The sequence below is a fragment of the Chiloscyllium plagiosum genome, unplaced genomic scaffold (genome assembly GCF_037043375.1).
Source record: "Chiloscyllium plagiosum isolate Xiang-an unplaced genomic scaffold, Cpla_swu_hap1 HiC_scaffold_21, whole genome shotgun sequence".
Classification (NCBI taxonomy): domain Eukaryota; kingdom Metazoa; phylum Chordata; class Chondrichthyes; order Orectolobiformes; family Hemiscylliidae; genus Chiloscyllium; species Chiloscyllium plagiosum.
In genome coordinates this window covers 53,306,875-53,329,299 of record NW_028270159.1, presented here as the reverse complement: position 1 = coordinate 53,329,299, position 22,425 = coordinate 53,306,875, and the positions used below count along the sequence as shown (strand labels likewise).

The 22,425-nt window shown below is 49.0% G+C and overlaps 1 protein-coding gene across 2 annotated transcripts; it reads left to right on the top strand.

Moving 5' to 3' along the window:
* Positions 1 to 1,304: 1,304 nt before the first annotated feature.
* On the top strand, positions 1,305 to 21,876 carry edf1 (endothelial differentiation-related factor 1). Of its 2 annotated transcripts, XM_043719817.2 has the most exons (5): positions 1,305 to 1,423; positions 11,536 to 11,587; positions 17,227 to 17,387; positions 17,659 to 17,752; positions 21,431 to 21,876. In XM_043719817.2, the coding sequence occupies exons 1-5, from the start codon at positions 1,346 to 1,348 to the stop codon at positions 21,490 to 21,492; spliced, it is 447 nt and encodes a 148-aa protein (XP_043575752.1). In that variant the 5' UTR covers positions 1,305 to 1,345; the 3' UTR covers positions 21,493 to 21,876. The 2 variants fall into 2 exon arrangements, with proteins under 2 accessions (XP_043575752.1, XP_043575751.1); XM_043719816.2 differs by lacking the exon at positions 17,659 to 17,752.
* The last annotated feature ends 549 nt before the right edge of the window (positions 21,877 to 22,425 follow it).

Sequence of the window (22,425 nt, the reverse complement as noted above, 5' to 3'; positions counted from 1 at the left end):
CATGACCATTTTTAGCCCTTCTAATTCCTTGTTTAAATTCTTTCCCACTTTCTTTATGTACTTCAAGGGCTTCATTAATTCCCATCCTCCTAGAAAATACATTAGCTTCCTTTTTTCTTTCTGACCGAGATCATAACATCTCCGGTCATCCAAGGTTCACGTAGCTTGCCAAACCTATCTTGCATAAATGTGCCGCTCCTGAACTCTTATCAACTTCTGTTTTAAGTATTCCGACATGGGCCAAATGCAGTCAGGTGGGACGAGTTTTGTTTGGGATTATGGTTGGCATGGACTGGTTGTACCAAAAGGTCAGTTTCCATGCTGTATGACTCTACTCACTGGAGTTTAGAAGAATGAGAGGGAACTTCATTGCAACCTATAGAATCCTTAAGGGTCTTGACAGGGTAAATATTGAGAGGATGGTTCCACTCATAGGAGAGTATAGGGTATAGTCTCAGAATAAAGGGGCACCAATTTAAGACTGAGATAAGGAGGATTTTTTTCACTCGGTGTTGAGTCTTCAGAACTCATTGTCACAGAGAGCTGTGGGAACAGAATCTGTGTTTTTTTATTTCAGCCTGAGAGATTCTTGATCACTTGGGGAATCAAGGGTGATGGGGGAAAAAACACAGAAAAGTAAGGAATGTGAGATCAGCCATGAGTTTAGAAGACTGAGAGAGGATCTGATTGAGACATATAAGATTATTAAAGGATTGGACACTCTGGAGGCAGGAAACATGTTTCCGCTGATGGGTGAGTGCCGAACCAGAGGACACAGCTTAAAAATACGGGGTAGACCATTTAGGACAGAGATGAGGAGAAACGTCTTCACCCAGAGAGTGGTGGCTGTGTGGAATGCTCTGCCCCAGAGGGCAGTGGAGGCCCAGTCTCTGGATTTGTTTAAGAAAGAGTTGGATAGAGCTCTCAAAGATAGTGGAATCAAGGGTTATGGAGATAAGGCAGGAACAGGATACTGATTGAGGATGATCAGCCATGATCATATTGAATGGTGGTGCAGGCTCAAAGGGCAGAATGGCCTACTCCTGCACCTATTGTCTATGATCTTATTGAACAGCTGAGCTGGCCAGAGGGGCTGAATGGTCTATTCCTGCACCTATTGCCTATTGTCTATGATCTTATTGAACGGCTGAGCTGGCTAGAGGGGCTGAATGGCCTACTCCTAAGGAGTCCCAGTCCAAAACAACTGGTCCCTGGTCTCTGATTGGCTGCAGACTCCACATCTCTGATTGGCTGCACATCCCTTGCGTCTGATTGGCTGGTGGCCATTGTTTGAATAAAGTTGGTTGAAGGGTAGTTGTGCGGCTGCGCAGTGAGCGGAGTGAAGATGGCGGAGAGTGACTGGGACACGGTGACGGTGCTGAGGAAGAAGGGGCCGAGTGCGGCGCAGGCCAAGAGCAAACAGGTACTGAGGAGGCGGCGCGTCTTTACCCGCGGCCCGGAATATCCGCCTGAACGGGTACCTCCGGTAGGAGCCGCGGCTGCTACACCGACCCCAGGGCCCTGAGGTCAGTGTTCAAGCTCCTCCCACCCAGGGCCCTGAGGTCAGTGTTCAAGCTCCTCCCCCCCAGGGCCCTGAGGTCAGTGTTCAAGCTCCTCCCACCCAGGGCCCTGAGGTCAGTGTTCAAGCTCCTCCCCCCCAGGGCCCTGAGGTCAGTGTTCAAGCTCCTCCCCCCCAGGGCCCTGAGGTCAGTGTTCAAGCTCCTCCCACCCAGGGCCCTGAGGTCAGTGTTCAAGCTCCTCCCACCCAGGGCCCTGAGGTCAGTGTTCAAGCTCCTCCCCCCCAGGGCCCTGAGGTCAGTGTTCAAGCTCCTCCCCCCCCCCAGGGCCCTGAGGTCAGTGTTCAAGCTCCTCCCACCCCAGGGCCCTGAGGTCAGTGTTCAAGCTCCTCCCCCCCAGGGCCCTGAGGTCAGTGTTCAAGCTCCTCCCCCCCCAGGGCCCTGAGGTCAGTGTTCAAGCTCCTCCCCCCCAGGGCCCTGAGGTCAGTGTTCAAGCTCCTCCCACCCCATGGCCCTGAGGTCAGTGTTCAAGCTCCTCCCACCCCAGGGCCCTGAGGTCAGTGTTCAAGCTCCTCCCCCCCAGGGCCCTGAGGTCAGTGTTCAAGCTCCTCCCCCCCAGGGCCCTGAGGTCAGTGTTCAAGCTCCTCCCACCCCAGGGCCCTGAGGTCAGTGTTCAAGCTCCTCCCACCCCAGGGCCCTGAGGTCAGTGTTCAAGCTCCTCCCACCCCAGGGCCCTGAGGTCAGTGTTCAAGCTCCTCCCACCCCAGGGCCCTGAGGTCAGTGTTCAAGCTCCTCCACCCCAGGGCCCTGAGGTCAGTGTTCAAGCTCCTCCCCCCCAGGGCCCTGAGGTCAGTGTTCAAGCTCCTCCACTCCAGGGCCCTGAGGTCAGTGTTCAAGCTCCTCCCCCCAGGCCCTGAGGTCAGTGTTCAAGCTCCTCCCCCCAGGCCCTGAGGTCAGTGTTCAAGCTCCTCCCCCCCCAGGGCCCTGAGGTCAGTGTTCAAGCTCCTCCCCCCCCCCCCAGGGCACTGAGGTCAGTGTTCAAGCTCCTCCCACCCAGGGCCCTGAGGTCAGTGTTCAAGCTCCTCCCACCCAGGGCCCTGAGGTCAGTGTTCAAGCTCCTCCCACCCCAGGGCCCTGAGGTCAGTGTTCAAGCTCCTCCCACCCCAGGGCCCTGAGGTCAGTGTTCAAGCTCCTCCCACCCCAGGGCCCTGAGGTCAGTGTTCAAGCTCCTCCCCCCCCCAGGGCCCTGAGGTCAGTGTTCAAGCTCCTCCCCCCCAGGGCCCTGAGGTCAGTGTTCAAGCTCCTCCCCCCCAGGGCCCTGAGGTCAGTGTTCAAGCTCCTCCCCCCCAGGGCCCTGAGGTCAGTGTTCAAGCTCCTCCCCCCCAGGGCCCTGAGGTCAGTGTTCAAGCTCCTCCCCCCCCAGGGCCCTGAGGTCAGTGTTCAAGCTCCTCCCCCCCCCCCCCCAGGGCCCTGAGGTCAGTGTTCAAGCTCCTCCCACCCCATGGCCCTGAGGTCAGTGTTCAAGCTCCTCCCCCCCAGGGCCCTGAGGTCAGTGTTCAAGCTCCTCCCCCCCAGGGCCCTGAGGTCAGTGTTCAAGCTCCTCCCCCCCAGGGCCCTGAGGTCAGTGTTCAAGCTCCTCCCCCCCAGGGCCCTGAGGTCAGTGTTCAAGCTCCTCCCCCCCCAGGGCCCTGAGGTCAGTGTTCAAGCTCCTCCCCCCCCCCCCCCAGGGCCCTGAGGTCAGTGTTCAAGCTCCTCCCACCCCATGGCCCTGAGGTCAGTGTTCAAGCTCCTCCCCCCCAGGGCCCTGAGGTCAGTGTTCAAGCTCCTCCCTCCCCCAGGGCCCTGAGGTCAGTGTTCAAGCTCCTCCCCCCCCAGGGCCCTGAGGTCAGTGTTCAAGCTCCTCCCCCCCAGGGCCCTGAGGTCAGTGTTCAAGCTCCTCCCACCCCATGGCCCTGAGGTCAGTGTTCAAGCTCCTCCCCCCCAGGGCCCTGAGGTCAGTGTTCAAGCTCCTCCCTCCCCCAGGGCCCTGAGGTCAGTGTTCAAGCTCCTCCCACCCCATGGCCCTGAGGTCAGTGTTCAAGCTCCTCCCCCCCAGGGCCCTGAGGTCAGTGTTCAAGCTCCTCCCCCCCAGGGCCCTGAGGTCAGTGTTCAAGCTCCTCCCCCCCCCAGGGCCCTGAGGTCAATGTTCAAGCTCCTCCCCCCCAGGGCCCTGAGGTCAGTGTTCAAGCTCCTCCCCCCCAGGGCCCTGAGGTCAGTGTTGAAGCTCCTCCCCCCCCCCCCCCCCCCCAGGGCGCTGAGGTCAGGATTGACGCTCCTCTCCCCCCCCCCCCCCCCCCCAGGGCCCTGACGTCAGTGTTGAAGCTCCTCCCCCCCCCCCCCCCCCCTCCCAGGGCACTGGGGTCAGGATTGACGCTCCTCCCCCCCTCCCCAGGGCACTGAGGTCAGGATTGACGCTCCTCCCCCCCCCCCCCAGGGCACTGAGATCAGGATTGACGCTCCTCCCCCCCCAGGGCCCTGAGGTCGGTGTTGACGCTCCTCCCACCCAGGGCCCTGAGGTCGGTGTTGACGCTCCTCCCACCCAGGGCCCTGAGGTCAGTGTTGACGCTCCTCCCACCCAGGGCCCTGAGGTCAGTGTTGACGCTCCTCCCACCCAGGGCCCTGAGGTCAGTGTTGACGCTCCTCCCACCCAGGGCCCTGAGGTCGGTGTTGACGCTCCTCCCACCCAGGGCCCTGAGGTCGGTGTTGACGCTCCTCCCACCCAGGGCCCTGAGGTCGGTGTTGACGCTCCTCCCACCCAGGGCCCTGAGGTCGGTGTTGACGCTCCTCCCACCCAGGGCCCTGAGGTCGGTGTTGACGCTCCTCCCACCCAGGGCCCTGAGGTCGGTGTTGACGCTCCTCCCACCCAGGGCCCTGAGGTCGGTGTTGACGCTCCTCCCACCCAGGGCCCTGAGGTCGGTGTTGACGCTCCTCCCACCCAGGGCCCTGAGGTCGGTGTTGACGCTCCTCCCACCCAGGGCCCTGAGGTCGGTGTTGACGCTCCTCCCACCCAGGGCCCTGAGGTCGGTGTTGACGCTCCTCCCACCCAGGGCCCTGAGGTCGGTGTTGACGCTCCTCCCACCCAGGGCCCTGAGGTCGGTGTTGACGCTCCTCCCACCCAGGGCCCTGAGGTCGGTGTTGACGCTCCTCCCACCCAGGGCCCTGAGGTCGGTGTTGACGCTCCTCCCACCCAGGGCCCTGAGGTCGGTGTTGACGCTCCTCCCACCCAGGGCCCTGAGGTCGGTGTTGACGCTCCTCCCACCCAGGGCCCTGAGGTCGGTGTTGACGCTCCTCCCACCCAGGGCCCTGAGGTCGGTGTTGACGCTCCTCCCACCCAGGGCCCTGAGGTCGGTGTTGACGCTCCTCCCACCCAGGGCACTGGCCAAGGATTGATGCCCCTCCCTGAGGGCACTGTTGCCACAGTTGATAGCCCTCACCCCAGGTGAGTGAGGTGCTGCCTCACTGTCAGCTGCTTTCTCCTGAAGTCCCCATCGATGATGCCCACTCCAGTCATTGTGCTCCCTCCCATTCTCAGACACTGATATGGGACAACACTGAGATTGAATCCTCTGGGACTAATTGACCCTGAATTTGCCGGTGTTTGTGTCTTGTTTATTTATATTGTCAGCTCACAGTGGCTGTGTTTATGATTCCAGCAGAAGACTTATCAGTTTTCAATTTTTGTGCTCTTTGTTGGTGTGAGCAAATTTGTTTCCCCATCATACAAAGCAAAAAATTCCAGGAGATTTACAGCACAGATGATAAGTGTGAGATCTTGTAATTTGTAAAGTCAGGTCAAGGTAGGCGTTTCATGGTGAATGATAGGGCCTTAAGGAGATAGTGGAACAGAGGGACAGATTCACAGTTCTCTGAAAGTGGAGTCACAGGTAGACAGGGCAGTGAAGAGGGTTTTTGGCACACTGGCTTTCATCAGTCAGGGCATTGAGTATCGAAGTTCAGAAGTTATGTTGCAGTTATATAGGACAATGCTGAGGCTGCACTTGGGAATATTGTGTTCAGTTTTGGTCACCTTGTTATCGGGAGGATGGTATTAAAGAGTGGAGAAGAAATTTATAAGGATGTTGCCTGGACTCAATGATCTGCATTATGAGATGTTGGTGGGCAGAATGGTGGCTCAGTGGGTAGCACTGCTGCCTCATAGCGCCAGGGACCCGGGTTCGATCCCAGCCTTGGGTGACTGTCTGTGTGGAGTTTGCACATTCTCCCTATGTCTGTTTGGGTTTCCCCCGGGTGATCTGGTTTCCTCCCACATTCCAAAGATGTGCAGGTCAGGTGAATTGGTTGTGCTAAATTGTCCATAGTGTTCAGGGATGTGTAGGTTATGTGCATTAATCAGGGATAAATGTAGCGTAATAGGGTAGGAGAATGGGTCTATGTGGGAAATGCTTTGGAGGGTCGATGTGGATTGTTTCCACACTTTTATAGGAATTCTATTCAATTCTAAATTAGGACCTTTTTTTCTTTAGAGTGTAGGATACTGAGGGGTGACCTTATAGAGGTGTATGAGATAGGGTGAATGCACACTGTTTTTCCCAGGGTTGGGCATTTGAGGACTAGAGGGCATTAGTTCAAGTTTAAAGGAGAAAGAATAAAAGGGAACTTGAGGGGCAGCATTTTTACACAAAGGGTGGTACGCACATGGAATGAGCTGCCAGTGGGGAAGTGGTTGAGGCGGGTACATTAACAACATTTTAAAAGGCATTTGGACAAATACGTGGGTAGGAAAGGTTTAGAAGGATATGGGCCAAGTGCAGGGAAATGGGGTTAGTGATGATGGAGATTTTGGTCGGGATGGACCAGGGCATGTCTCTGCTGTAGGACTTGATGACTCTATGATATGCTGTCAAGGCCCAAATTGCTGACTGTTTACGCTTAAACTTGGCTCTTCTCCTCCTTTAGACTGCTGCTCAGAAACTCCATCACTGGCCAAACATTTGGCAACCTATCCTAACAATTACTACTAAGACAAGAAATGTTATTTTATATTTCTATGAAATGCATTTGACAGTGTTAAAGATACTGTATAAGTTATTGTTCACATAGATGGAGAGTAAAACTTCTTCACTTTATACCCAAAAAACACTCCCGGAAGAGCTACATCATGGCGATAGATGCACAGTAAAGCTCTCAACACTGTCCCCATCAAACACTACCAGGGTAGGTTAGATACAGAACAAAGCTCACTCGATGCTATCCCAACAATGTACCTTTGTCCAGTTACTAGATCATGCATCTATTCTCCTAACTGTTAAAGATGGCATTATTTGGTCAGTCTGTGCCGAGCAAGTGTTTAATGGATCAAAGAAAATTACAGCACAGGCCCCTCAGCCCTCCAAGCCTGCGCCGATCCAGATCCTCTATCCAAACCTGTTGCCTATTTCTAAGGATATGTATCCCTTTGCTCCCTGCCCATTCATGAATCTGTCTAGATCCATCTTAAATTATGCTATTGTTCCTGTCTCTAGCACCTCCGCTGGCAAAGCATTCCAGGCACCCACCACCCTCTGTGAAGAATTTTCCACGTATATCTCCCTTAAACTTTTCCCCTATCACTTTGAACTTATGACCCCTATTAACTGAGTCCCCCACTCTGGGGGAAAAAGTTTCTTGCTATCCACCCTGTCTACACCTCTCATGATTTTTGTAGGCCTCAACCTCCTCCTTTCCAATGAAAATAATTCTAATCTACTCAACCTGTCCTCCCAGCTAGCACCCTCCATACCAGGCTACATCCTGGTGAACCTCCTCTGCACCCTCTCCAAAGCATCCACATCCTTTTGGTAATGTGGTAACCAGAACTGTACGCAGTATTCCCAATGTGGCCGAACCAAAGTCCTATACAACTGTAACAGGACCAGCCAACTCTTGTACTCAGTACCCTGTACGATGAAGAAAAGTATGCCATATGCCTTCTTGACCACTCTACTGACCTGCGTTGCCACCTTCAGAGAACAGTGGACCTGAACACCCAGATCTCTCTATACATCAGTTTTCCCCAGGACTTTTCCATTTACTGTATAGATCGCTCTTGAATTGGATCTTCCAAAATGCATCACCTCGCATTTGCCCGGATTGAACTCCATCTGCCATTTCTCCCCCCAACTCTCCAATCTGTCTATATTCTGCTGTGTTCTCTGACAGTCCCTTTCACTATCTGCTACTCCACCAATCTTAGTGTCATCTGCAAACTTGCTAATCAGACCATCTATACCTTCCTCCAGATCATTTCTGTATATCACAAACAACAGTGGTCCCAGCACGGATCCCTGTGGAACACCACTGGTCACAGGTCTCCATTTTGAGAAACTCCCTTCCACTACTACTCTGTCTCCTGCTGCCCAGCCAGTTCTCTATCCGTCTAGCTAGTACACCCTGGACCCCATGTGACTTCACTTTCTCCATCAGCCTACCATGGGAACCTTATCAAATGCCTTATTGAAGTCCATGTATATGACATCTACAGCCCTTCCCTCATCAATCAGCTTTGTCACCTCTTCAAAGAATTCTATTAGGTTTGTAAGACTTGACCTTCCCTGTACAAAACCATGCTGCCTATCACTGATTAGCCCATTTTCTTCCAAATGTCATAGCGCCAGGGACCCAGACTGAGGGATATCCTATCCCTCAGTATCTTCTCCAGCAGCTTCCCTACCATTGATGGATTCTGGATCAATGGTGTTGGAAGAGCACAGCAATTCAGGCAGCATCGAGGAGCTTCAGCAAAATCGACGTTTCGGGCAAAAGCCCTTCATCAGGAATAAAGGCAGAGAGCCTGAAGCGTGGAGAGATAAGCTAGAGGAGGGTGGGGGTGGGGGTGGGGAGAGAGTAGCATAGAGTCACGACATGGTTGAAGAGCTTCAGGGCAGAGGAAATGAAAAGGAGTTGCAGTGGGAGAGGGACTCCCTGAGAATCTTGTAGAGAGAGGAGGAAAATTTCTTCAAGGCAGGCATCCTTGCAAGAGGATTCGCAGTAGGGTTAAAATCAACTAGGTAATAACAATGACTGCAGATGCTGGAAACCAGATTCTGGATCAGTGGTGCTGGAAGAGTGACTCTATGCTACTCTCTCCCCACCCCAACCCTCCCCTAGCTTATCTCTCCACGCTTCAGGCTCTCTGCCTTTATTCCTGATGAAGGGCTTTTGCCCGAAACATCGATTTTGCTGAAGCTCCTCGATGCTGCCTGAACTGCTGTGCTCTTCCAGCACCACTGATCCAGAATCTGGTTTCCAGCATCTGCAGTCATTGTTTTTACCTTGTTGATTTTATCCCTACCATTGATGTCAGGCTCACAGGTCTGTAATTACCTAGATTATCCCTGCTACCCTTCTTAAACAAGGGGGCACCATTAGCAATTCTCCAGTCCACTGGAACTTCACCTGTGTTCAAGGATGCTGCAATATATCTTATTGTCTCATTTTGTACCTTGGAGAAAGTAAGGACTGCAGATGCTGGAGATCAGAGCTGAAAAATGTGTTGCTGGAAAAGCGCAGCAGGTCAGGCAGCATCCAAGGAGCAGGAGAATCGACGTTTTGGGCTGAAGAAGGGCTTATGCCCTAAACGTCGAATCTCCTGCTCCTTGGATGCTGCCTGACCTGCTGCGCTTTTCCAGCAACACATTTTTCAGCTCATTTTGTACCTTGGTCACTGTTGAGGAAGGGTTCCTGGAACTTTGGTGATATTTTTTCCTAATGCATAAGCCTGTGCAATCCGATCTGTTCTGGAGTAATGCACGTGAGCCTGACACTAAGCCAGTGTTATACAGAGCCAGACCTGTTCCCTCCAGTATTGTACCCCAGTGTTATACAGAGCCAGACCTGTTCCCTCCAGTATTGTACCCCAGTGTTACACAGAGCCAGACCTGTTCCCTCCAGTATTGTACCCCAGTGTTACACAGAGCCAGACCTGTTCCCTCCAGTATTGTACCCCAGTGTTACACAGAGCCAGACCTGTTCCCTCCAGTATTGTACCCCAGTGTTACACAGAGCCAGACCTGTTCCCTCCAGTATTGTACCCCAGTGTTACACAGAGCCAGACCTGTTCCCTCCAGTATTGTACCCCAGTGTTACACAGAGCCAGACCTGTTCCCTCCAGTATTGTACCCCAGTGTTACACAGAGCCAGACCTGTTCCCTCCAGTATTGTACCCCAGTGTTACACAGAGCCAGACCTGTTCCCTCCAGTATTGTACCCCAGTGTTACACAGAGCCAGACCTGTTCCCTCCAGTATTGTACCCCAGTGTTACACAGAGCCAGACCTGTTCCCTCCAGTATTGTACCCCAGTGTTACACAGAGCCAGACCTGTTCCCTCCAGTATTGTACCCCAGTGTTACACAGAGCCAGACCTGTTCCCTCCAGTATTGTACCCCAGTGTTACACAGAGCCAGACCTGTTCCCTCCAGTATTGTACCCCAGTGTTACACAGAGCCAGACCTGTTCCCTCCAGTATTGTACCCCAGTGTTACACAGAGCCAGACCTGTTCCCTCCAGTATTGTACCCCAGTGTTACACAGAGCCAGACCTGTTCCCTCCAGTATTGTACCCCAGTGTTACACAGAGCCAGACCTGTTCCCTCCAGTATTGTACCCCAGTGTTACACAGAGCCAGACCTGTTCCCTCCAGTATTGTACCCCAGTGTTACACAGAGCCAGACCTGTTCCCTCCAGTATTGTACCCCAGTGTTACACAGAGCCAGACCTGTTCCCTCCAGTATTGTACCCCAGTGTTACACAGAGCCAGACCTGTTCCCTCCAGTATTGTACCCCAGTGTTACACAGAGCCAGACCTGTTCCCTCCAGTATTGTACCCCAGTGTTACACAGAGCCAGACCTGTTCCCTCCAGTATTGTACCCCAGTGTTACACAGAGCCAGACCTGTTCCCTCCAGTATTGTACCCCAGTGTTACACAGAGCCAGACCTGTTCCCTCCAGTATTGTACCCCAGTGTTACACAGAGGAGCTTGTACTCACCAATGCTGCAACTTCTATTGTTTCTGAATTTAAAGAGGACACAGAAAATATTTATTAGAAGAATCCTCTGGGATGAGGGATTTCTCTAAGGTAGATAAATGGGAGAAATTGTGCATTTTCCTAGGAGGGAACATTGAGAGAAGATTCGATTGAGATCTTCAAAACTGAGGGGTCTGGACAGAGTGGATTGGGAGAAACTGTTCTCACTGGGGGAAGGACAAGTAGGCTCAGATTTTAGGTGATTTGCAAATGCATTAAAGCTATGAAAATGCATGGAAACCCATTTTTACCCAGCTAGTGTCTGTGTTCTGGAAGGAACTATTGAAAATGTGATGAATTCAAATGTAATTAGACACTTGCCGAAACAGTTACAGGAGCAAGGGCAGGCTGTTAGATTGCTGTTGCAGAGAGCTAGCACTGATTCAGGGGGCTGCTGGCTCCCCTCCTGCTCTGTAACCATTTTGTGTTTCTGACTGAGGGCACGCTCCAGGTCCAATATCCACTTCCAACTTTTGCTTAAAGGCACAGCCTAAATGACTTTTTATAGATATATACAAGAGAAGCAGGAGCTGAGGTCGCTGTAGAACAGTTTGGGGAAGGTGGTGTGGTGAGGCAGCTGTGTAATTCTGTCATGCCATTCGATGAGCACAGCCATCTGCCCAACCATAAAATGGAAGGAGAGACGATTATGGCAACACCGTTTGATCTGGAGAAAACAAATGATGCAAAAGGAAAAGTTTCCAATTTGAGAACAAGTTCAACAAGGAGTGGGTTGGTGGATGAGAATCTTTTATTATTTAAGAAGTTAAGAATATTCAATGGTATGCTGAGTGAGATTGTGAGAAGGAGCACTGTCAAGAGACACAGGAATTCCATGACATTGAATGGAAACCCACGGTAGAGGTACGTTAATTTCAGTGATAGTTAGTAAACTGAGGATTTCATGGTGTTTTTCTTCCAGCTGTTGATCTTTTCATTCCCCTCTTGTTCCTAGGCAGTCACATTGGCCCAACGCAGAGGAGAAGATGTAGAGACTACAAAGAAATGTAAGCATCTTATTACTGTAGCTGATGATCCTACAAGGAAACTTGATGCACAGTTGAGAGGTGATAGTACGCTTTTTCTTTCTCTCTGAGCTGCTCCATCAAGGTTCCTGTTCCTTGTCTATGATCCTAGACTCTGGAATGTCAGCCAGCTGTTGGCCCACAGGATGGAATTTCAGACCAACACTCCAGTATTCCTTGTGGTGGGCTATTGGGCACTTGCCTGTGGGTGAGACATTAAACTGTAGAGGCTATAGCTCCCATCGATTAAGCCCAATCAGTATGTGGCAGGAAGGAACAAGAGTGTACAAATGAAGAGCATCAGCAGAAATGATTGGAGATTACAGAAATACTATTGGATGGAACTAATGGCTTTGCTATCTTTGAGGGCTGCCCTCCCTCATCTCTCCCAGTTATGATTGTTACTCCGTTTTTCCCCTCACTGCGTCACCTATTTTTGAGGCGATATGGAGTGTACAGCCATTATCGGGTACGTGTGCTGCAGTTCTGGTGTGAGTGCTTTAGGGTGCAAAACACAGTTGATGATTATTATTCTAATGCTAAATAACTTTCAAGAAGAGGTCTTGAAAAACAAGGTTTCGGCATGTGCAGGACTCCTTTCTACCCACACGATAAGGAACTCAGTAATAAAGAGTTGAAGTGCAGTGAGATCTCTTAAAGGAAAGTGACTGGAAAATGAAACCATTGGAAAAGTAAGCAGAAGGGAGCAGTCTGGCAATAGCAATCACAAGATTTAACATGCCTTAGTTTTGAACATCGTAAGTCAGATAAAGACCAAAGTAATAATCTATCAGATTTTTAAAAAAAGCTACTTATGAGGCTAGGACTAGGAGAAGTAAACTGGGGGAAAAAATCTCAAATTAAAAACCATTGAGAAATAGTTTGTGAGACAAATATCCCTGTTTTTAAAGAAAAAGTGCACAGTAACCAATAGCTGAACAAGTTGAACTAAAGGAAAAGGTCAAAACTAAGTAAACAGTCAGTAAATGAGAGTGGCAAAAGGAAATTTAAAGGCATTAGGTTCAAGTCAGAAAAGCTCTGCATCCTGTTGAGGGTCTTAATACGTACGTTCAGTATTCGCTACTGAGAGGGACCTTGTCGTTTGTGAGGACAGCGTGAAACAGGCTGATATGCTTGAACAGGTTGATGTTAAGAAGAAAGTTGTGTTGAAAATTTTGAAACTTATGAAAAATAAGTCCGCTGGGCAAGACAGGATATACCCTAGGTTACTCCAGGAAGTGAGAGGAGAGATTGCTGCACCTTTGGCAATGATCTTTGCGGCCTCTGTGTCCACTGGAATAGTGCCAGATGACTGGAGGGTGGCAAATGTTATTCCTTTGTTCAAGAAAGGGAATAGGGATAATCCTGGGAATTAAAGACGAGTCACTGTTATGTCTGAGGTGGGCAAATTATTGGAGAGGGTTTTGAGCAACAGGATTTATGATTAATTGAAAAGCATTGTTTGATTAGAGATAGTCAGCATGGCTTTGTGAGGGTCAGGTCATGCCTCACAAACCTTATTGAATTCTTTGAGGATGTGACAAAATACATTGAAGGTAGAGCAGTAGATGTGGTGTATATGGATGTTAGCAAGGCGTTTGATAAGGTTCCTCATGGTAGGCTCTTTCATTCAGAAAGTAAGGAGGCATGGGATACGGGGAAATTTGGCATTCTGGATACAGAATTGGCTGGCCCATAGGGACAGAGGGTGGTGGTAGATGGAAAGTATTCAGCCTGGAGCTTGGTGACCAGTGATGTTCTGCAGGGATCTGTTCTGGGACCTCTGCCCTTTGTAATTTTTATAAATGACTTGGATTGAGGAAGTGGAAGGGTGAGTTAGTAAGTTTGCTGATGACACGAAGGCTGGTGGAGTTGTGGATAGTGTGGAGGGCTGTTGTAGGTTGCAGTGGGACATTGACGGGATGCAGAGCTGGGCTGATAAGTGGCAGATGGAGTTCAACCTGGAAAAGTGTGAAGTGATTTATTTTTGAAGGTTGAATTTGAATGCAGATTACAGTGTTAAAGGCAAGATTCATGGCAGTGTAGAGGAACAGAGGGATCTTAGGGTCTGTGTCCATAGATCCCTCAAAGTTGATAGATTTGTTAAAGAGGCTTATGGTGTGTTGGCTTTCATTAGCAGGGGGATTGAGTTTTAGAGCTGCAAGATTATGCTGTAACTCTATAGACTCCTGGTTAGACCACATTTGGAATATTGTGTTCAGTTCTGGTTGCCTCATTATAGGAAGGATGTGGAAGCTTAGAGAGGATGCAGGGGAGATTTACCAGGATGCTGCTTGGAGTGAAGGGCATGTCTTATGAAGAAAGGTTAGGGAGCAAAGGCATTTGAGTGAAGAAGGGTGGGAGGTGCTTTGATAGAGGTGTACAAGATAATGGGAGGCATAGATAGAGGGAATAGTCAGAAACCTTTTCCCAAGGCAGACATGGCTGTCACGAGGGGTGTAATTTTAAGGTGCTTGGAGGAGGGTTTAGGGGAGATGTCAGAGGTTAGTTCTTTACACAGTTGTGGGTGTATGGAATCCACCGCAATTGGTGGTGGTGGCGATGGAGTCAGACACATTAGGGGACACTTAAGCGACTATTGACTAGGCACATGGATGATAGTACAATGAAGGATATGTAGATTAGTTTGATCTTAGAGCAGGATAAAAGGTCAGCACAAGGGCCTGTATGTGCTGTACTGTTCTAACAAAGAATAGAAATTCAAAATTTGTGAGAAGATTTGTAGCTCGTTGTTGTGGTTCTGTTCGCCGAGCTGGGAATTTGTGTTGCAGACGTTTTGTCCCCTGTCTAGGTGACATCCTCAGTGCTTGGGAGCCTCCTGTGAAGCGCTTCTGTGATGTTTCCTCCGGCATTTATAGTGGTTTGTCTCTGCCGCTTCCAGTTGTCAGTTCCAGCTGTCCGCTGCAGTGGCCGGTATATTGGGTCCAGGTCGATGTGTTTGTTGATAGAATCTGTGGATGAGTGCCACGCCTCTAGGAATTCCCTGGCTGTTCTCTGTTTGGCTTGTCCTATAATAGTAGTGTTGTCCCAGTCAAACTCATGTTGCTTGTCATCTGCGTGTGTGGCTACTAAGGATAGCTGGTCGTGTCGTTTCGTGGCTAGTCGGTGTTCATGGATGCAGATCGTTAGCTGTCTTCCTGTTTGTCCTATGGGATTTTGTACACTACATTGGTTTTGCTCATGTTGGGTATCGGGTCCTTCGTTTTGGTGAGTTGTTGTCTGAGAGTGGCTGTTGGTTTGTGTGCTGTTATGAATCCTATGAACTGAGAGCCAGACTACTACGACCACTAGGACTCATAACAGCACACAAACCAACAGCCACACTCAGACAACAACTCACCAGAACGAAGGACCCGATACCCAACATGAGCAAAACCAATGTAATGTACAAAATCCCATGCAAGGACTGCACAAAACACTACATAGGACAAACAGGAAGACAGCTAACGATCCGCATCCATGAACACCAACTAGCCACGAAACGACACGACCAGCTATCCTTAGTAGCCACACACGCAGACGACAAGCAACATGAGTTCGACTGGGACAACACTACTATTATAGAACAGCCAGGGAATTCCTAGAGGCTTGGCACTCATCCACAGATTCAATCAATAAACACATCGACCTGGACCCAATATACCGGCCACTACAGCGGACAGCTGGAACTGACAACCGGAAGTGGCAGAGACAAGCCACTATAAATGCCGGAGGAAACATCACAGAAGCGCTTCACAGGAGGCTCCCAAGCACTGAGGATGTCACCTAGACAGGGGACGAAACGCCTGCAACTCAAATTCCCAGCTCGCGAACAGAATCACAACAACGAATAGAAATTTTGAAATGAAGTTTTTGAAGAATATATAAACAACAAAAGGAAAATTGGAAAAAGACATCCAAAGAAAAGCAGAATAGCTCTCTGATAAAGATACCAAAGTGTGGAAGTATTGAAGAGTTCATTGTTGCTGTACCTAGATATTTGAAAGTGTGGACGAAGAACAGACAGTTACTATTTTTACAGCATTTTTCTTGAACCACAGAATATTTAACTTCACACTTTCTGAAATATATCATGAATCTCCATTACTTAGTCCAGATCCAACTTACCAGCAATCCTTTGGAAGTCCATGTACATGACAAAAGTTAATAGCATTTATATTACCATTTTCATAATCACCGGACATCAAAAGGACTTTACAATCAATTTGGAGGTAGAGGACTGCAGGTGCTGGTCAGCAGCATTAGTGGAGCAGGAGAGTTGACATTTCGGGCATGACCCTTCATCAGAAATGAGGGGGAGGGGGACTGAGAAAGAAATAGTGGGAGGTCCTGGAGGGGAAAGGTAGGTAGGAGGTGATTGTGATTGGTCAGTGGGAAGGGTGGAGAGTGGATAGATGGGAAGGAAGATTAGGTCAGGTTAAGGGGTCAGGGCAGAGGAGGAGGGTTGGACCTGCGATGATGTAGGAGGTGGGGAGATTTGGAAGTTGGTGAATTCAGACTGGTGCCTGGAGAAGTGGGGACGGGGAGGAATCAGTCAGGCAGGAGTACATAGGGAATTCATGAGGAGAGATACAAAGCAATAGCACAGATTGGAGTGTCCAACAGGATGGGAGAGTAAGGATGAATGTAAGTAACTCCGACCGGTAAAAGGTGGGAAGTGGTATCCCGAGGTGATTGGTCTTTCTACGGCTGGTGTCAGGGAGGACACAGCTCTCTGAAGTGAGTTGGAAATTCCAAGTGTGACATCAAAATATGAGCCCAAATTGGAGGAATAATTAATAATGAGCAAGAGTGCAACAAGTAATAAGTTTGCAGGATGGGTGTCTAATTGTCAAATCACCTATAATATGGATGAGTGTAAGGTGCTGCATTAAGATAGGAAGAACAAAGAGGCTACATTCTGCTTGGGAAGGATTAACTGGGGTAGAGGTGTAAATGGACCTCAACTTACCTAAGTGCACCCATGTTAAACTTCTATAGATCTCGTGGAGACCAGACTTGCTGCTGTAATATTTCACAAATGCTAATGTGGAAGGGTGATGCTCATAACCTCTCAAATTTGCTGTTGGATAAGTCTTCACATATGCTTGCTGTATTCCCTGGAAAGAGAGAAGCTATGCTGCCCCCTCATCCCATCAGTGAATACAAACAAAAAGTACAACTTTTTTGAGAGATTTAACAATTGAAAGATTTGGAGAAGATGGAAAAAGGTTGATTCCACCTGAGAGGAAATCCAAACCAAAGGTTTGTGAGCACAGAGCAGTCCCTCCTGAATGCTGTACCCCGAAAGGATCAGTGTTCGCAAATACATCCCTACTGTATAGACTGGTTGATGTAAATAGTTGAGTTTGTCTGCCCAGAATTTGTTTGATGGGCCAATATAGTGTAGAGGAAGCTTTACTTAGTAGTTTTCCTGAGTGTAGAGGAAGCTTTACTTAAAGTATCCCTACCTGCGGAGTGCCTGCTGGATTTCCAGCAGTAACCTTTTCTGCGTTCTCTAGCCCTCCTGCTTGAACATTGCTTAGTAAAGTCCTGCTCAGAATTGAACAAGCACTAACTATCAGGGTGAGGGATGACTTTGCACTTTCGTTTGTGCTTAGGGTCTGCAGGACAAAATAAGCAACACACCATCACTAAGAACACTGCGAAACTGGACCGGGAAACCGAGGAACTGCACCATGAGCGTGTCTCACTCACAGTCGGCAAGTTGATCCAACAGGGCCGACAGAACCTGGGGATGAACCAGAAGGATCTGGCCACAGTGAGTGCCTTTGTATACTGCGGTTTGTGCAGAGGGGTCTGTAGGGTGAGGGGAGAGCTGGTCACATTGTGTTCCACAACAGGGCTGTCAGGGTGACGTCTGGGCCTGAGAGGTGCAGGTTTCTGAGTGTGGAGATTGGAATCTGTGCAGTCCACTTTGGGCTTGTGGAAAGGGGGATAGAAGCTGTAATTTCAATACAGGAGCACTCTTTTTTTTGTTCCGAATGCAGAGATCTGTCTAGCCTTAATTTGCTGCTTTCCTTTCTGTCCAGAGAATCAGTGAGAAACCCCAGGTCATTGCTGATTATGAGTGTGGGAAAGCCATTCCCAACAACCAGGTCCTTGGCAAGATTGAAAGAGTACTCGGTGAGTTAATGTCTTTATAGAATCCCTTCCGTGCTGAAAGTGGCCATTCAGCCCAGCAAGTCTGCACCAACCCCCTACCTCCACCCAAAGGAACATCTCACCCAGACTCGAACCCCCCCCCCCCCCCCCCCCCCCCCCCCCCCCCCCCCCAAACCTTATCCCTGTGATCCTGCATTTACCATGGCTAACACACCTAGCCTGCACAACCCTGGACACTGCAGGGCAATTTAGCATGGCCAATCCACCCAGCCTGCATGTCTTTGGACTGTGAGGGGAAATCGGAGCACCCGGAGGAAACCCACACAATCAGTGGGAAGAAGGTGCAAACTCCACACAGACAGTCACCTGAGGTTTGAATCTAACCTGGGTCCTTGGTGCCGTGAGGCAGCAGTGCTAACCACTGAGCCACTGTGCCATAATGTTTACTTGTACAAGAGTGAGGACAGAGTAATGCTGAGTGAAACTCCTCTTTCGGGACTATGTTGATCCAGAGATATTGAACACAGTTCTGCATTCTTTGAGCCAGATCTCCATTATAGCAATAACATTGTATTTCTATATGAGAATCTGTGCCTGGTACTCTCAAATCTTATTTACTCACTCTGCACAAATTGTATTTCTCTGCCTTTCTTTTTCCCCCTCTAACAACTCTGTTCACAACCTTAGGAGTTGTATCTGCTGCCAGGATGTGCCTCCACCCTCCTATTTGTATCTTCATTAAGATGATTGTAGCTGGCTATCCCTTTATCATAATATTGTTTGATTGTATCCATAAAATCTTCATGGTCTGCTCAGCCCTGATTAGAACCTCTTGTTTGGATAGTTTCATCTTGAGTTTGTGAGCACCCCATCTCCTCCCCAATTTTTATTGTCTTGAAGATAGGTCTCAATGATTACCATATCATACTTGCCACATTGTATCTGCAGCTCATTCTGTTGCTCCTGATGCTGTCCTTAAACAAAGCACGTTTACTGGGCCCCTCAGTCTGGCCTAACATTCTGTCGAATGTTTTACCTGCATTTCTTAATTCTATCTCCCTCTCGGTTTATGCATCTTATAATTTTTACTTTTTAGAATCAGAGATGTACAGCATGGAAACAGGCCCTTCTGTCCAACTCGTCCACACCAACAAGATAACCTAATGTAATCTAGTCCTACCTGCCAGCACTTGGCCCATATCCCTCCAAACCCTTCCTATTCATATACCCATCCAGATGCCTCTTAAATGTTGTAATTGTACCAGCCTCCACCACTTCCTCTGGCAGCTCATTCTATACACACACCACCCTCTGTGTGAAAAAGTTGCCCCTTAGGTCCCTTTTAAATGATTCCCCTGTCACCTTAAACCTATGCCCTCTAGTTCTGGACTCCCCCACCCTAGGGAAAAGACTTTGCCTATTTACCCTATCCATGCCCCTCATGATTTTGTAAACCTCTATAAGGTCACCCCTCAGTCTCCGATGCTCCAGGGAAAACAGCCCCAGCCTGTTCAGCCTCTCCCTATAGCTCAGATCCTCCAATTCTGGCAACATCCTTGTAAATCTTTTCTGAACCCTTTCAAGCTTCACAGCATCCATTACCTGAAGCATAATTTCTGGCTGTTCCTCTCTGATGTATTTGTTGTTTGTTTGTAAATGATTACCTGTTCCACCTGAGGCCTGCCACACCCCACATCTTGGAGTTCAATGTTCTTGTTTATCATCATATTTATCCTTTTTCATTATTCCAGCCTGGTTCAGTTGGAGCCCTGTACCTGGTGTGCCAGCAAGTGCACCTGTGCTCCCACATCACTCATTTAATCATGTGCCCTTTATCCAATTGGCACAAGGCTATATCTTTGAGGGTTAACTTTGCTCCTCAATCCTGGTACATTCTGAATAGTATCACTTGTCTGCTCTTCCTTATGTTGTTTCCAATATGGACCACACAGAGATTGACAGAATCCTCCCATTCCAAACTTGAAATGTCCCTCCACTTGGCAACCTAGCACAAGATTCTGGATCTCGCTCCCTGGTTGCTTCCTCTGCCTCCTGCTCCAAAGGTTCATATATAAATAGCCTGGTTGTCTTTCCAACATCCTCTAGCTCTATTCTCTCAAGTAGCAAGATTATTGTACGTGTTGGATCAGATTAATTTCAATAGATCTTCGATCTGTATTTTGCCTGAAAGACGACCAGCTCTCTTCTGAATTTGCATCTCTTGACACGATTTGACGAAAATCTGGCGCAAACTGTTCAGACGTTGTTCTCCTCCTCAGTAGATTAGATCCCGAACAGTATGGAAACACGCCCTTCGGCCCAACAAGTCGACACCAACCCTCCGAAGAGTAACCCATCTACACCCATTCCCCAACCTTAACCCCTGACTAATGCACCTAACACTGGACAATTTCGCATGGCCAGTTCACCTGACCTGCACATCTTTGTGACTGTGGGAGGAAACCGGAGCACCCGGAGGAAACCCACGTAGACACGGGGAGAATGTACAACCTCCACACACAGTCACCCAAGGCTGGAATCGAACCCAGGTCCCTGGCGCTATGAGGCTGCAGTGCTAACCACTGAGCCACCATGCTGACCTAATTGGAGTGTTATCAGTTCAGTAGCTGAGCCAGTCCATGAACACTCATTCTGCAAACCACATGCACATCTGTTTGTGGCTTCATTGTGTAGAGTCCTTTATGGTTTTGTCTAAATTTTTGACATGATAACTTGCATGAGTCACTCAAACATTCGGCATTGTTGAACCACAAATCACCAGCACTCCCCAGAAACTGAACTGGATCAGCTATTTAAATACTTAGGTCACAAGAGCAGGTCAGCGGCAGGGAACTCTGCAGCTGGCAGCTCCAACCCCTGATCCCCAATACCTGATTATCATTTCCAAAGACAAGTTAGAAATGTGATAGAATATCTGCTGGATAACTGCAGCTCCAACAACACTCAAACGCTTAATTCTCCGGGTATTCTAGTTTCCTGTTTGTGGGAGTTTGCTGAGTACAGACGAGTCATCACGTTTTCTTGATTGTCAGTGATACTTTATTGACTGTGCAGGGCTTTGGGAAGCCTATGAATGTGTAATGTGTTATGTAAATGCAAGTGAAAGGGCAGCACGGTGGCTGAGTGGTTAGCACTGCTGCCTCACAGTGCCAGGACCCCAGGTTCGATTCCAGCCTTGGGTGACTGTGTGGAGTTTGCACATTCTCCCTGTGTCTGCGTGGGTTTCCTCTGGGTGCTCCGGTTTCCACCTACAGTCCAAAGATGTGCAGGTTAGCTGAATTGGCCATGCTAAATTGCCTGTAGTGTTAGGTGTCAGGGGTGAATGTAGGGGAATGGATCTGGGTGGGTTGCTCTTCAGAGGGTTGGTGTGGACTTGTAGGGCTGAAGGGCCTGTTTCCACACTGTAGAGAATCGAATCTAATCTAATCTTTTTAAAAAAAAAGTGTGTAGTGTGGTGATTTGTGGTTCAACAATACTGAGTGTTTGAGTGACTCATGCGGGGGAAAAAAAAGGCAATTCACCACCAGCTTCGAGGGCCAGTGAAGGCCCCATGCTGTGTAATGAGGTACCTACCACATTAGCCTGCCTTCTTAAAAATTTGCGATAGGCCGCACATGTCAGATGGAATTATTTGGTATTAACCAGCTTTACTTTGTTTTATTTTTTTTTGTTTGAAAGGCCTCAAGCTGCGAGGGAAGGACATCGGGCTACCCCTGGAGAAGGGCCCAAAGAAAAAATGAGGACAAAGCCTCGAAATCAGTTCTGTCTTTGAACTGGTCTCCCCTGGCTTCCTTCACCAGTCAGAATGGCGTATTGTCACCTTCAATACGGAAAGGATCGTGATCTGCCCCCAGCTGAGTAACTCTAATTGATTCGCTGCCGGCATTCTATTTCGCCCAAAGAAAAGCTTAGTTTCTGAAATTCTGTCTGATTCCCAGGCATGGTTTTGAATGCGATTAATCTCTAACCAAGGACAGAAGTGTGAAAACTTTATTTGTGTTAATTCCCCTTTCCACAAGTACACCTCTGACTGGGTGCATATATTATTTCCTTTCACTTTTCTCTGTTCTTTCCTTTCTCCCTGTAAGTTCTTGTAGAAATAAAGTTTAAGCCTTTGGACTTGGTGTCTGATGGTTTTGTGTGTTTGAAATGAGGGATGAGACTGTGGCACTGTTTCCTGTGTTTATTAATGTTTACCCAAATCTTGAGCTTCTGCTCCCTTCCAGGATCCAAGTGGAAATCTGGCTGCCTGTCTTTCTCAGCATGCACGAGCCTTTCCTGACATTGAGTCGTGGCATTTGTGGCGAAGTTTGTCGTTTTCTCCCCTTCTCTGCCCTGCCCTGCCCTGTAGAGCAGACTGCACAAGGTCATTTCCTTAGTAACTTGTGTTCCCACCAAGGCAAGGGCAAGTTGCCCTGAGACTCTTCCAATGGAGAAACGCGGCTTGCTGCTGATGCAGGCAGTCCAATGGTATGTTCAAATTGGGCTGTATCGCTTTGGAAATGTCACCTCCGTGTGAGATGATGGTTTAACAACAACAAACCGCCATTCCTAGATGTCGCAATAGGGCGAACAGCCAATGGGGAATTTCAAACCAGCGTCTACAGGAAAACAACACATACAGATCAAATACTGAACTACAGAAGCAATCATCTTAACATCCACAAATGCTG

Coding starts and splice junctions, on each gene's coding strand:
- edf1 (XM_043719816.2), top strand. CDS start 1,346: ATGGCGGAGAGTGACTGGGACACGGTGACGGTGCTGAGGAAGAAGGGG. Junction 11,588..17,226: donor TGTAGAGACTACAAAGAAAT/GTAAGCATCTTA, acceptor GTTTGTGCTTAG/GGTCTGCAGGACAAAATAAG. Junction 17,388..21,430: donor ACCAGAAGGATCTGGCCACA/GTGAGTGCCTTT, acceptor TTTGTTTGAAAG/GCCTCAAGCTGCGAGGGAAG.